General features: G+C 49.3%; 2 protein-coding genes across 2 annotated transcripts in view; both read left to right on the top strand.

Annotated features, from left to right (window-relative positions):
- Nucleotides 1–3,989, top strand: part of MKNK1 (MAP kinase interacting serine/threonine kinase 1) — a 55,389-nt gene extending 51,400 nt beyond the window's left edge. The window contains 2 exon segments of the mRNA XM_006878401.1: nt 1,132–1,296; nt 3,951–3,989. Coding sequence (XP_006878463.1) covers nt 1,132–1,296; nt 3,951–3,989 — 204 coding nt within the window.
- Nucleotides 3,990–10,591: 6,602 nt separating this feature from the next.
- On the top strand, nt 10,592–14,999 carry KNCN (kinocilin). Its single transcript, XM_006839850.1, has 3 exons — nt 10,592–10,742; nt 14,000–14,074; nt 14,920–14,999. Exons 1-3 carry the CDS (start codon nt 10,592–10,594, stop codon nt 14,997–14,999), a joined length of 306 nt encoding a protein of 101 aa, XP_006839913.1.
- Nucleotides 15,000–15,437: the final 438 nt, after the last annotated feature.

The raw sequence follows: 15,437 nt of genomic DNA, 5'->3' as shown, positions 1-15,437 counted from the left end.
TGTGGGGGCACTGTCCTGTACATTGCAGGATGTTTAACAGCATCCTTGGCCTTTACCTACTAGATGCTGGTAGCATGCCCACCGGTTGTGACAACTGAACCAGACATTGCCATATGTCTTCTTGGGCAGAATCATCCCCATTGCAAACCACTGGTGTAGTGAAAAGGATAAGTAAACTGATGATTTCAATTGTTGTTTTTAAGTGCTGTCTATTCGATTCCAACCCATAGTGACCCTGTTGTATAGGGTTTCTGAGGAGCAGCTGGTGAGCTTGAACCACCAACCCTGCAGTTCAAACAGCTTTGCAATCTGGCATATTAACCCACAGCACCACACCAGGACTCCAGTAGAGCCTGGTAAAGCCGGGATAAGGCACCCTCAACCCTGCTAGGAGTTAGAGTAGTTGTTATTGTAAATGCTATCTGGTCAATTCCAACTCATAGAGACCCTGTATAGGGTTTCTAAGGAGCAGCTGGTGGGTTTGAACTGCCAACTTTGTGATTCAGTCCAGTGGTGATCCTACAGCACCACACTAGGAGTTCAGGAGTTAGCGTAGACAATACCTCAGCTGAGTCTTGAAGGAGAAGAAAAAGTTTCCCAGAGAGTCCCTGGGTGGCACAAATGGTTAAGTGCTAGACTACTAGGTGAAAGGTTGGTGGTTCAAACCCACCCAAAGATGCTTCAGGAGGCCAGGCCTAGCGATTGGCTTCCAGAAGGCCACAGCCTTGCGAACCCTCTGGAGCAGTTCCCCTCTGCACACATGGGGTCACCATGAGTCAGAACTGACTTGACAGCAACTAACAAAGCTCCAGAAGTTCCCCCAGGGGAACAGCACAAGCAATGGCCTGGCCAAGGAGTAGAAGTGTGAGGCTGGTGATGTTGGGAAGCAAGACTGGGAGACTGTTGGCATCCCATCCATGGGGCCCTGTATGAAAGGCTTTATCATCTCCCATTCAGCCCTCTCAGCAGCATAGCCACCCTGACCAGCCAAAGGTGTTCTGTATAGTGATGATTTAGCCATTAGCTGCAACTTCAACTACATTGATTGGACCCAGGGTGACCAGATTGATGACAAGCAAATCCTATCCATTTGCTGGCTGCTGTGGCCACAGAAGCATCTTCTTTCCCTAGAACAAGCTGTTTGAGAGCATCCAGGAAGGCAAATATGAGTTTCCTGACAAAGACTGGGCACACATCTCCAGTGAGGCCAAAGACCTCATCTCCAAGCTCCTGGTTCGAGATGCAAAGCAGAGACTCAGTGCTGCCCAGGTTCTGAAGCACCCATGGGTGCAAGGGGTAAGTGGCTCCAGGGAGAAGTGGCAGTCTACCTCCTTAGGCCTGCAGCATGACCATGAGGAAGTTCTCATAGCAGCAGATGACTGACATCCATACAGCAGTTTCAATTTCTATGCATGTCCCAGAGTGAGCCCATTCACAGGTCAGAGACCAAGGCCTCGCTGACCCGAGCCTCTCTTGAGTAGACAGAGATCCCTGTGGAGGTTAGCACATACATCCCACTATTGGCAGAGGCACACGACCCAGGAAGCAGCCTCACATTGTCATTTGGGGCCTGTACTACTACCTCCTTATACAAAAATGTCATTTGCTGAGAGCAACCATAAGCAAGGCATCACTGCCCTGCTTGCTGTGTAAGTACATTGAGGACAAATAGTTCACCTCATAGTCCTGGGTTCAGCTGGCCTAGAAGGCAAATGGTGGTACTTTCCCTCACACTAAGGATTCAGACTTCACTAGAATCATTTTTTGTTTTATTTTTTTAAATTCTCCCTCGCTAGTTACAGGGCCTAAACTCTGCCCCTACATGGGGTCTGCCAGGCCCACATGTGAGTCACTGTGTGTTCTTGGTTTGCCAAGCCCCAACCAGCCATAGTCACCTGTCAGTGGAAGGAGTCAAGAATTGTTAACAGACAGGGACCTAATGGCAAGGTCTCTGGTGGTGGTGGTGACGTGCTGTGGAGTCAGTTCCAACTCATAGGGTTCCCAAGGCTGTAAATCTTACAGGAACAGAAAGTCTCATCTTTCTCCCATAGAACGGCTGGTGGTTTTGAACTGCTAACCTTGAGGTTAGCAGTCCGGCTCGTGACCACTACACTACCAGAGCTCCTTCCAAGGCATAGACTCTAAGTAGCTAATTTCCAGCCACCCAAGAGTTACTGTCTTTACTGAATACCCAGCACATGCTAGAAACTGGCAGCACAGGAATGACTAAGACCCAGTATTTGTCTTCAGTTCTAGTGGGGAAAGGCAGCCAGGAATAAATGGGAGCACCGTGTAATGAATGCTTATATAAAAATGCTAGAGGGACAAAGGGACAAGGATCTGCCTCTGCCTCAAACTGGGTTAGGAGATGGCAGAGAAGGGGATTTCACAGGGAAAGTGACCCGTGAGCTGAGTCCTAGAGGATGATCAGGACTTTGCCAAGCCAGGAGACGAGGGCTCTCCATGCAGGGAGCATTGTGACTTCACACTCTCGCTCTCTTCCTGCTGTAGCAGTCACCCTACTCTGGGTTGGCTTGGGTGGGGGCAGCTCTTGAAAGGAGGGAGCAACACTTACCCACACATCTGTCCTTCCCATTCTAGCAAGCTCCAGAAAGGGGACTCCCCACGCCGCAAGTCCTCCAGAGGTAAATGGTCCAACCACACCCAACACCCTTCTTTCCTCGACTTTGACTTTTCCTCACACCTTCAGACATGGTGGGTGGGGACTGGGGAGCCCATCTCAAGACTTAAGTGTCATCGTCTTCAAGGGACTCTCAGGCCCCATCTCCACACCCATCCCCCTAGCTTCCCTCTTCTTTTCCTCCACTGGAATGGCATCTCCTGCCCTCCAACACCTTTCAAGCCTCTCCTTGCACTGCTTCCAAGAGAAATAACCTGTTTTGCATCTCCATATGAATCCACATGAATAGGCTTACCTGTAACTGGAAATCACCATTTGTAGCCCAAAGACAGACCTTACTTATCTAAGGATACGCACATCTTGTTGTCCTGCTGCTGCCTCCGATTGATAAAAGTGTCAGACGTCAGGAGCGCTACAAGGCTGTTGGGACCAGTTATCAAACACTCACCTTATAAATGTGCAGTCATAGTAATGGTCACCAGGAGTCAAATACAGACCCATGCCAGACATGGTGCTAAGGATTTTTCATATGTCCATAATCATCATAAATTTAAAAGACAAGCACTACTATTATCCCCATTTCATAAATGAGAAAACAGGAATCAAGTTAACTTGTCCAAAACCACACAGCCTTGGGAGTTGGGCTTTGAGCCCAGATCTGTTTGACTCTAGAGCCTTTTTAATAACTAAGTTGTATTCCTAGTGAGTGCGCTATTCCCTAAGTGGCCAAAGCATTGTGAGAAAACCCTTTGGGGACCAACTTCATAGCCAGTTACAAAAGGAAGTCTAAACATGTTCATAGGCTCAGTTGATTCTAACCCAGGATGTTCTTGCCCAGCTTGAGTTCCTAGCTTATTCTCTAGCGCTAAGTCCAGATGCCCCTGGGTAGTTTTAAACCTCAGCTCCACTTTAGAAGATTTATTCAATAAATGTGTGTTAGATGCTAGCCCTGAGCTGGTTTCTGGGGATACACAGGTCTCAGAGGCATAGACATGCTCCTGGTACCGCTACCCTGATGGGGAGAGCAACCTACACAGTGAGTTTGATCTGCCGTGTGCAGAGTTGTGGGATCTCAGGGGAGGGGTATTTGCCCCAACTGTCAAGTCTACGGATGTTCTTGAGTCTGAGTGATCACTCCCAAAGGAGCCAAGGCAGACTTGGTAAAGTAAGATTATAAATTTAAGCAAGAACTACTTTGTAGCTCACAGTGACTCAGAAAAACCTGGTGGGAGTCTAGAACTGCAGCACTTCATCGGAGTGTCCAGGAGCAGAGCTGGCTGAGCCCTCTCCTCTGTGTCCTGCCCCCCAGGAATAGCAGCACCATGGACCTGACTGTCTTCGCAGCTGAGGCCATCGCCCTGAACCGCCAGCTGTCTCAGCATGAGGAGAACGAGAACCAGCTGGCCAAAGAGTCCGAGGCCCTGGCTGAAGGCCTCTGCTCAGTAAAACTCTCCCCTCCCTCCAAGTCACGCCTGGCGCGCCGGCGGGCCCTGGCCCAGGCAGGCCAGAGTACAGACCCCGGACTATGCCCGGCACCCACAGCACTCTGACCTAGAAGTGGTTACCCTTCTAGGTCTGTTCAAACGTTACCCCAGAAAGCTGTGCGGTCAGGGTCTGCAGAGCAGATTGAGGGACCTGCTCTCTGTTCCACAAAGGCCCTGAGGTTCCCACCTAGGTCCTAAAAAAAAAAGCTTTTTCCAAAGGGGTTGTCATTGAAAAGGAAAGCAATAACTTGTCACTTTGCATAATCGCCAGTGGCAATGAGCACATCTTTTTGCTAGGCTCCTGCCCACCTGCTCACCACTTGCAAAACCAGTGTGTTCTTACAGTGGTGGCTGGGGTTGCAGCCTTCAGGGAACCTGCTTTGAGAAGCATCCGTTGACAGAGGCTGCTGTGCCTCTTCCCTCTACACTGTCACCCTCCTCTGATGGCCCGTCCCACCTTCCTCTGTCCTCTGGATGGACGTCCTGTTTGCCCTCCCTCTCCCTTGACTGAGAAGAGCCATCCTCTCCCCCCCCCCCCCCAAGTTGGGAAGGACAGGGAACCGCCTGCATTCGGGAAGCTGGAGCAGTCTTCCAGTCTGTAGCTCAGAGGATCACATAATCTTTTTTTGCCGTGACCGAAATATGTCCTTCATTTATCATTCTCTTCCTTGTTTGTAATTGCTACTAAAGTCAGTATTATTTCATTTTTAAAAAGGAGTGTGTGTGTGTTTTTAAAAACCATGCTCTCCCAACAAAGATGGTGTTTTATATTCCCACTGCAAGCCCGTGAATTTTCCACAGTATGTAATGCTTGCTCTTCTTCCCTGAATGTCCATGCATTTGGGTTTTAATCTCCTTTTCCTTATTATTTTAACTGGTTTTAAGCGGTTACTGTCATAGGCAACCAAGAGACACTTGCAACATCAGCAGCAGCTGCAGACTCTCTGGTATGGCATGGAGGTAACACAGATGCCTGAAGTGGAACCAGGTGGGAGGCCAGTTGGCCTGTGTTAGACGTGCCCCACTGCCCTCGTGGTGTGGGTCCTCTGCCAAAGAACATGGAGGTTCGCCCGTTGTCAGATCAGCCAAGCTGTTGAGTTACATTAAGAAAATAGATTTGCAAGTGCCAGACAGACATTTATGCTTGTAGCACACAGCAGCACTGTTATTCATTATGTGTGTTTTAATAAATCGTTCTGTTCTAGCCATGGTGGTCTTTTCTTCACCGAAGTCCTGGGCAGACAGGTTTCCAGACTGGGGCTGATTCTAGCTAGGTGGGGAGACGGCATTCCTTGTCAGAACCTCTCCAGACAGCATCTCATTTGGTCCACAAACAACAAAAGAAATGGCTTTGTTTTGTTGTTTTTTAATGAGGAAATGAAATTCATCAAACATTGATCAATTACCTGCTCTGCACCACAACCCAGAGAAAGTCAGAAACAACCTCTACTTTTCGGGAACTCCCCACATCAAGTGTGAGAAGTGGTGTCTGACAACATCCAAAAGTGCTTTTTTAGTAGATGTGTGCTGTACCCAGCCTGACCCATCCACCCCAAGCAGGAACAAATGTCCCCTCTGTCTAAAAAGCACTAATGAACCCTGGTGGAAGGCCTGTTGTATGCCCAGGATGTCCTACCAGAGTTAGTAAGAAAGAAAATGGTACCACATCCACAGCCCTATGTACATCATGCACAGAATGTCCATGTGCATTGTACCTTGTGTTCTCAGAACCACTCTTGAAGAAGGGTGAGGTGGGGCTGGATTGGCAAGGGCCTTTATATATTCCCAGGGAGGTGGCAAGTGTAGGTCTAAGTGTCGGGCTGTTGACTGGGTGCTACTGACAACTTTTCTCCTGGGGAGAGCAAAGAAGGGAGATGGGGTTAAGCTGGCCGTGGCCTCAGCTCAGTCTTGGCTCAACCAGACCCTGAGGATTCCTAACTGTCCCCTGTCTAAGGACTCCTGGATACACTGACCATCCAATCTCTCCCTCCACATGCCTACCTGCCTGAACTCTGGATCCTCCTCCCTCCTGTCTCACTGCCCCTCCCCAGACCCAGCTCCATGGCCAGCAGGACCTAGTCCCATGCCAACTGCTCCAGCTGCTTCAGGTTTGGAGGGGACCGAGGAGCAAGTCCCCTCAAGGCTGGCCCTCTTGTTACTATGGCAGCAGTTGCCTTGGAAGCTGCTTCCCTGACTGCAGTTTCCAAACAGTTCAGAAAAGCTGCTCATCCCCTGGGGATCAGTGAATTAATCACGCTCTTTTCCAGAGTTCTCACCCCTCAAGAAAAATAAATAGAACTAAGCCAAGCTAGGGCCTTTTCTCCTACTCTTACTCCCCACCCCCACGCCACTCTTTGGACTGGTGTCTCTGAGAAGGAAAGAGTGTGAGCCCCTACCTCACCAGGAGACAAAGAGGACTTATCTGGTGATGGGACTCAGAAATGTAGCCTTGCTCTGTTCATGCTTCTGACTCCTGTGGCCTCCAGGAGCTCCTCGGCTTCAGCAGTGGGGACCTGATGGTGGTGAGGGCCCACAATAGAATGAGAGCTCTAGAGCCTTGGGTTCATCTGTGTCACCATAGAGCAGGGTCCTTGAACTCATTTACCTATTAGTAAACACATGACCCAAGGACAAACATGTATTTTCTTTTTCATAGCTGACAGAGCCCAAAGCCATGTTGAGGAAAGATTTGGTCAATTTCCTCTCTCCATTTGTGTTCAATCCATGGAGCAACAGACCTCCCCAAAGAGTTTCAGTAGCACTTCATGATGCCATCACTATCAAGGGCTTGAATGATTCTTTTCAATTCACTGTCTCCCTCTGATGGTGGGGTTGCCAATTCTAACCCCCTCAAGACAACGTAGAAACCTGGGAGCAGAGATGTACTAGAATATTTCCCAGCTAAGCAGGGATTCTGAACACCTAAGTGCCATCAAAGAACTTGACAGCAATCTCTCTAGCTCCCCATGTCTCAGTTTCCCCATCTGTTCAATCAGCTGGATGGCTCTGTGGGTCTATGGTTTTGTAATGCTTACTGACTTTTGTATCTTTCCTCCAGATTTCATCCCTTAAATCTTTCTGTGCCTTGAGGGATTTACAATGTCAAAGAAAAGCTTTAGAATTTGGCTGCCAGTCTTTGGAAGTCAGCGTGTTCTTCCAGAATCTCTGCAGACATCTCCAAATCCAACCTCTGCCACCCCCATCCTCATTTACCAGATGAGGAAAGTGGGGTGCAGGGCTGTGGAGGGTGTTCAGATTCCCAAAGTTGGACATCTCAGGAGCATGTTTTCATGGGCAATTATTTTGGCGGCTCCTAAAACTAGTCAGCACGGGATCAATTACGTGTGGCAGAGACATGGGCTGTCATTTGATGCCTAATTAGAGGAATAATCAGACCTCATTCTGGCAGGAGGCACAGAGGATGTTGGCAGCAGGCGATAGTGGCTAGGGAATGCCCACTCCAGGGGTGTCCTTATGGGAACCAGGAACATGGCTCAAGGGCCCATTCATGCACTGCAGTCACCCCTCCTTTCTAGATGCCATCTGGATTCATTTCTGTCCTCTTCCAGGCCTCTCTCCCACTTCCTTGGAGTGCTATCCCTCAGGTGACCCTAGCCTTCTTAGGCCCCCACCCCACCCATGGAAAGCCTCTTGTTAGAGACGAGGTTCCTTGGTGCCCAAAGTCCTCTCTCCTCTTTGTTGACCCATGGTGAATGTGCAGGTCCCAGCCCTCCCCGAGCTCTGCTCTTGTGACCAGAAGCACATCTAATGTCCCATCTGGATATCTACAACTGTGGCATCCTATGGAACTCAGAGACCTCCTCAAACACTCCCAGCACCTGCCCTCCAGAGACAGGGGAAGTAGATAAAACCAGGACAGAATGTGGGTACCTCAGAGTAGGGGCCTGGAAACAGGGGTGGTAGCTCAGCCACTTGGGTGATCAGAGCAGGCGCTGTCCAAGCAGGATCCTGGGGATGAGGAGGAAGTCCCCAGACTGTAGGGGCCAGGCAGCAGAGAGAGCAGCAGAGGAAAGGGGAGAGGTTAAGAGGCAGGGGGAACAGTTTGGAGAGAGGTGAGGACAGAAAATTCTGAGGAAGATCTCAGGAGAGGCTTCACTGGCCTCACTAGCCAGTGAGAAGACTCTGAACAGGAATCCTGAGGCACTATGTCCAGGTACAGGGCTAGGGCCAAGGCCATATTGTGTGATTGTTGTTGTTAGGTGCCATCAAGTCGATACCAACTCATAGTGACCTTATGCACAGCAGAACGAAACACTGCCGGGTCCTGGGCCAACCTCCCTACTATTGCCATGCTTGAGTCCATCGATGCTACCACTTGGCCAATCCATCTCATTGGGGGTCTTCCTCTTTTTTCTCTGACCCTCCACCTTACCAAACATGATATCCTTCTCCAGCGACTGGTCCCTCCTGACAATATGTCCAAAGTATGAGAGATGAAGTTTGGCCATCTTGGCCTCCAAGGAGCACTCTGGCTATACTTCTTCCAACACAGATCTGTTGGTTCTTTTGGCATCCCATGGCACTTTCAATATTCTCCTCCAACACCATAACCTCCAACAAATGCATCAATTCTTCTATGGTCTTCCTTATTCACTGTCCAGCTTTCGCATGCATATGAGGTTATTGAAAATACCATGGCTTGGGTCAGACACACTTCAGTCTTCAAACTGACATCTTTGTTCTTCAACACTTTAAAAAGGTCTTGTGCAGCAGATTTGCCTAATGCAGTACGTTGTTTGCTTTCTTGACTGCTGCTTCCTTGAGTGTTGATAGTTATTCCAAGAAGAATGAAGTCCTTGACTACTTCAATCTTTTCTCCATTAATAAGAATGTTGTTTATTGGTCCAGTGGTAATGATTTTGTTTTCTTGACATTGAGATGTAATCTATACCAAAGGCTGTGCTCTTTGATCATTATCAGTAAATGTTTTATTTTATATTTATTAAAAATATTGTGGCATTAGGGAGATGCTATTTCATAAAGAGCTAGAGAATATAGCTAAGGATCAATGCTGGAATTAGATCCAAGGATAGGGTTCAAGGCTAGCTGGGTTGGGTTACCACTGCTGGATCCTGCCAGTGGGTCAGCCGGGCTGGGTTAGAATTACTCTATCCTGGAGGTCAAGAGCCTCCTGCTCCCAGCCTTCCTGCCAATTCCCCTTCCCAATCCTACCCAGTATGTGTTTTCCTCCTGCCCCAGGCCCACCATGGCCACTGCACTTCCCTGTCAGTCCCCAGCAAGGGATTTGGAAGGAGGCTGGGATCTCAATCCCCTGGCAGCTAAAAGGGGAGCAGATACCAAGCTTACCTAAAGAGGAATGTTGTTGTTGTTAAGTGCTGTCGAGTCGGTTCCGACCCATAGCAACCCTGTATAGAATTTCCAAGGAGTGATTGGTGAGCTTGAACCACCAACCTTGTAGTTCAAACGGCTTTGCAGTCTGGTGTATTAACCCACAGCACCACACCAGGACTCCATAGGTCCTTTGAAATTAAGTCTCAAACTAGGACCCTCAACCATGCCTGGAAACCCAGAGATTGATGGAATAGAGGAAGGAGGAAGAAAGCAAGGGAAGAAAATGGAAGGTCTCTTTTTTTTGTTCCAGTCTCTGCTCTTAAGCATTGTCTGTGTCTCCTAGTATTTAAGCACAGGCCCCAGTTGTACCACCAGGTCAGGGGTCAGAACACAGTAGTGAGTCCTAATCATGTGACCTGGGAGTTTCCTCACATCCCTGGGCTCTGGACCCTAACTCATCTTGCCTCCTCAGGAATAAATGGTGGAACGTGGGCTGGCTGCCCCAGAGGGCCTCTGGAACCCAAGCAACAGCTCACATTGCAACTTCATGAATAACTCAGTGCCTTCCTGCTGCCTACATCTCTGAGGAACCCAGTCCCCTGGACCAATAACTCCCATTCCACCCCTCCCACCTCTTCACTTTAAACTTTAATCAGCCAAGGCTCAGTGACAACTAAACTGAACTCTTCTGGGAAGAGGCTAAAACAAGGCAGAAATGTGGCCGGGTAGGAGCCCTGAGAGTGACCTTCAGCTTCAGAGGCCTTTAAGGGAGGAAGAGTAAGCTGGGAGTTTCCTGGTATAGACCCAGGCTAAGGTAGGGCTGAAGAGGATCCCTGGGAGAGCTATGGGATAATTTTGCATATTAATCCAGGGGTTGTTGTTGTTGTTGTGAAGTGCCCTTGAATCGGCTGCGACCCATAGTGACCCTGTATAGGGTTTCCGAGGAGCAGCTGGTGAACTTGAACCGCCGACCTTGCAGTTCAAACAGCTTTGCAGTCTGGCGCATTAACCCACAGTGCCCAGAATCTTAACTACTAAGAAATTTCCACCTTAAAGGTGAAGCTCCAACAGAGAGACATCCAAGAGAAGGTCCTCTAGTATTTGTCTGGGGACAGGTCCCACTGGCTGGAGACAGTGTCTTGGGCAGGCCTGCATGGACATCCCCATCAACAGCAGAGACTTCCGCTGTCTGCAGTTGGCCTGTGTGGCACTTGGCCTGGGGGCTGGCAGCATCATCGTTGGTGTCTCTGTGTCCAAAGCCGCAGCTGCCATGGGCGGTGTCTTCATTGGTGCTGCTGGTCTGGGTGAGTGAGTGCTGGGCTGGGCTGGGAAGGGGAAATGCTGGAGAGGACAGGGATATGGTAAGGTGAACAGGGTCACCAGGCATTGAGTTGAGGGGAATAGGAGCTAGAAGTGTAAGCAAGGCAACAATCAGAGGCAGAGAGAGGGAGAGGAAGGTTGGCATATAATCCCTTGTCGTGGGCTGCTGGTGGTGAGGGGCAGTGGAGCAAGGAACTGGAGCTCACACTCCTTTTTGGATGCTCCCCTCCTGGTTCCTGAGCCCAGGAGCCCGGGGATCTTGGGTTTGGGGCGGGGCTCACAAGTCTGTTTGGGATGGTGGTGATGGGGTCAGATAAAAAAGGAGAGAATAAAGGAATGGCCAGAAACATCACCATAGAAAGCTTGTAAGTCTTATCTTCTGCCTATAACTGATTGGAATACCTAAAATGGGGCTACAACGTGCCCAGTGAAGGAGGCTTCCTGTGGAGCCTCTGCAATCCATAAGACTATAAGTGGAAGCCTGAACCACATCCAGATCTCCAGAGATGGGAAATTCCCACTTGAAAGGACAAGCAGACCAACCTGGAGCGGCTAGAAGAACAGAAGATACTTCTTGAAAGAAAGACAGACAGGAAAAATACAAAACAATAATGGCAGATCGACTGATTACTACAAGAACAAGCAAGTTACTCGGCCAGGAGACATCAGGGCAAGTGGTCGGGTCCCCTCAGAACAAATCCCCTTTCAAGACTAAGACTCAATGGGAATACACACTCTGATTTGTGACCACGTTCGTCACCAATAAGGGGAAGTGAGGGGAAAACAGCAATGAAGCTGCGAGCTAAGCCCTACAACGTTCATTAGACTCCTGTGAACCCCGGTAGAGACCTGGTGGGCCAGCAGTGTGGCAAGACCTGGGGACACTTGGGCCCAGAGTCAGTGACATAGCCACAGTGGACTAGAGTGGAGAGTGAAGCATCCAGCTCATAAGAAAATGCACAAGAACACCCATATGTGCAGATAATACCCACTTGACCTGGCTTCAATGACTGGATGATCAGAACTCAGCTAGAAGAAGAAAGAATAGGAAAAAAAGAGTAATCTGATATAATTTGATGAACTTGACCTACACCAATGGATGCAGTAGCTCAAAAGAGGGAACAAATTTTTACAGCGAGGATCATTCCCACCCCCTCCATACACAGAGTAGATAGGGATGGGCAATTTGGACATTGGCTACCCAAAATGGGGGGAGGGGAGCTACAAAGGCAAGAAGTGACTGGCTTATAAGCTTTCAAGACAGAACCTAGATCCAGAGGGTGTGGAGGAAGGTAGAATCTCCACTGAGTAGTATCCAATCTATCTAGGAGGGGTTGGTGAGAGGAGATGGGGATAGGTCTTTTGTGATACAGTAGCGAATAATTGTTATCAGGACTGATTGTGAGGACTGGAAATGTAAAGGTAGATGTTTTGTAGCAAGGAGGGGAGTGATTAACTTTGTAGTCTAGGAGCGGAGGTCCCTGGAACCATGAAGGGAGAAGAGCGGAGAGCAGGACCCTACCCAGAGAAGCAGTGATGCCTGAGATGGAGGCAGAGATGATGACGTCTCCCTATCTGGAGGGGCTGAGGACTTTAGAACCAGAGAGGGAGAGGGGTTGTGAGCTGACAACAGGGGGGTAGGGGGCAGGCTTGTAGGAAATGATATACAATAGGATGAATGTAAAACTAATGTTCTCCCATGTAAACTATCACATAATTCATAATAAAACATTAAAAAAAAAAAAATGGAGAGAGTTCCCAGTGGGACCCTCTGGGCCAAGATGGAATCTAACTCAGACCAAGAGTTTTCTTTTCCTTCCATTTATCTCAGCAGTGAATTTGTCTGGCCAGCCATCTGTCCTTCAGTCTATGTGGGCCACTCCCACTGGAATTCACATAGTAATGCTGAGTTCCAGCCATCACCCCAGCACACTAGCCTGGGTCAAAAGCAAATCCAGAGACTCCAGGTTGAATGGGTTCTGAGCATCTTTCCCTGTGAATTCTAGGCAAGGGTCACAGACACTTGGGTCTGGGGTCAAAGTGGGAGTGGGCAAGATAGGACTGACTTTTCTGCCACTTCCTTCTCAGGTCTGGGTGGAGAGGAATGTGCTGAGGATCCCCCAACTTAACTGTAGCCCTACCTTGGGGGCCCTAGAGGTGGGGGAGCAGGGAAGAGTGGTGGTGGTTGAGTCCACTGGGCCATTGCTAGCCTGACGAGAGGGTAAAGAAGTTAACCTGCTCTTCATCTGGGCAGGGTGGACCAGGAGCTTGGGGCCCCCTCCCCAGATCTGTACTCTACCCCCACTCCTTCCTGGGACTGCATGTAGGGACTAGGGACAGAAGGCCCTGGGCAACCCACGAAGGCACAGTGGGGCAGGGTGAACTGCACCACACAGTCACTCACAGACCCACATTTACATACCTGCAGACCTAACCCTATATACTCTCGCTCTTCCCCTGCATGCTCAAAGACCCCCAGACTCACATCCTACCCACAGTCTCCCACGCCTCACACTGACCCAGCATCCCCAACACAGAATCCCTCTGTACCCGTCTTCCCAGGGCTCCTCCTCTTCGCCTACCCCTTCCTGAAGGCTCGATTCAACTTGGACCACATCCTGCCTACAATAGGTGAGTCTTCTCCCCGCCTCCAACAGACTCTAGGCCAAGAGCTGGGCAAGACCCTTTGTGTGTATCTGTGACCCACTGTGCAGCTGACCCAAACCCACATGCCTGATTTCTCCAGGCTGTGGATGTTGGAGTTTCTGTCTGTTTTGCAGATGTTGCCATGACTACAGTGCAGCCAACTCTAGCCTACAGCCTGCCACAAAGGTGTCTGAAGTAGTTCACAGAACCTAGAGCTCTCATCAACCTTGAGAGATTCTCCATCTCACTCAAAACACCCCCAAGATTTCCAGATAGACAGCCTCTTTCTCTCTAAGCCTCAATATAGACCCTCTGTATCCCCTAAGATCCAAAGCTCCCCACTTTATCCCAGTGCCTCATATAAATTCCCATCTCCATCAATCTGTAGGGTTTTACATGTCCCTTTGTCCTCCTCAGAGCTCCCACCTCCTTTAAATCTTCCATCTTCTCCTTCAGGAGTCCATTTCTTCCTCCTCCCCACAAAACAATTAGCTCATGTCATGCAGGAAATAGAAGGGAATTCAGTGAAGCAACGGGAGGACTTTTCTTGCGCTTGATTTGGGAATGACTTGGGGTGGGTTGTCTCATCCTGCAGGGAACCTAAGAATCCACCCCCATTCAGGGGCAGACCGTGGGGAGAGAGGATCCAGCGCCAATGGCAATAAAGAGGGTAAGTTCCGGAAATTTCTGAGTCCATTTTGCATGTTCTTCTCTGGCTGAGCTAGTTAGTACCCAGGGTAAAGCCTTGAAAGGGATGCAGAAAGGGCTTCTCCAATCTCAGGGAGTCAACATAGTGGGGCAGTGCTTCCTTATGTATAATCAAAATCCTTCTTGTTCCAAGCTGAGCTGATTTCCTTTTGGTCCCAGAGTCCTCTCAGTCATACCTGGCATAGACTCTAGGGCAAAGGGTACCTCACTGCCTCTTCCCCTATGTCCCATGTCCCAGTTTATTTCCCCCACTAACTTCTTACATTGTGAAATTTAACTCTTAGAGCTGGTACCTAAAATTGAATATATTCTTGTCTCCCCCTCCCTCCATACTAGAAAATTTTAGGGCAGAAGTTTCTCACATGTAGCCAGTCCACAGTCTCTTCCACGAATGAGCTGCCTAATACTCAGCAAGCAGTCCCATTCCAGACATGGTTTTAAGCACTTTATAGGGATCAACTCATTTAAATTTAACAACGGCCATAAGATAAGATATTAAAATAAGCACCATTTAATAAATGGAGCAACTGAGACACAGGGAAGTGAAGGAACATGACCTCAATCACACAGCTGGGAAATGGTAGAGCTGGAACTCAACCCTAGTCAGTTGGCTCTGGGGTTCTGTCTGCCTCTAAACCGCACAATATGCTGCTTCCCCTCTTGAAGGGCCATTTTAACCATCCAAGTTTTTTATACTGGGCTGCTCCACTCTCTCATTCTATCCCAGCTCTGCCAATCCCTCTGACTCCAACAACTCTGTGGATTTCTGTCTACTCAACCAGCTCCTGTCCCTGGTTTCTCCCCCAGGAACTCGCAGCAGCCTGTCTACTGTGAGCAGGACCCTGGAGAAGCTGAAGCCCGGGGGCCGGGGTGCTGAGGAGGGCTGAGGAGCTGGGTTCTTGTCCCTTGCTCTGCCCTCCCACCTCACCTGCCATCCTGCCTCAGAGCACTCTAGTTAGAAGATCCATAACCAGAGGTGAACCAAGTCCCAGAGAATCCAGATGCAGCCAAGAGTCTTCTGAGTGGATTCCATGTCGTAACTGAGCAGGACCTGATATGGGTATCCCAGGGGGCCCCACAGGGATCCTGTGTTTCAGGCTCTTTACCTGGTTTTTCTTCTCTGAACTGCAGCCCTTTTTGTTCTTCCCTTTTTGAACTATGGAAAGATTTCTCTGGAATTTGGGTCCCTGGACCCTGAAGACAACCAGATGCCCAGTCCCTTGCTTTATCCTAGCCAAACAAGTAGTCCACAGACCCACAAAGATCACAGATAGGACCCCGGCTGAGTCCTGTGTTTCTAGAACTCACCAGATAAAGGGCAGGCC

The sequence above is a fragment of the Chrysochloris asiatica genome, unplaced genomic scaffold (genome assembly GCF_000296735.1).
Source record: "Chrysochloris asiatica unplaced genomic scaffold, ChrAsi1.0 scaffold00026, whole genome shotgun sequence".
Classification (NCBI taxonomy): Eukaryota; Metazoa; Chordata; class Mammalia; order Afrosoricida; family Chrysochloridae; genus Chrysochloris; species Chrysochloris asiatica.
The sequence above is the reverse complement of the archived record's forward strand: the minus strand, read 5'-3'. Positions and strand labels throughout refer to the sequence as shown.

Bases quoted from the DNA above. Each gene is read 5' to 3' on its own strand.
- KNCN (XM_006839850.1), top strand. From the start codon at position 10,592: ATGGACATCCCCATCAACAGCAGAGACTTCCGCTGTCTGCAGTTGGCC. The intron at 10,743-13,999 runs GTGAGTGAGTGC...CTCATCCTGCAG, and splicing joins CATTGGTGCTGCTGGTCTGG to GGAACCTAAGAATCCACCCC. The intron at 14,075-14,919 runs GTAAGTTCCGGA...TTTCTCCCCCAG, and splicing joins CGCCAATGGCAATAAAGAGG to GAACTCGCAGCAGCCTGTCT.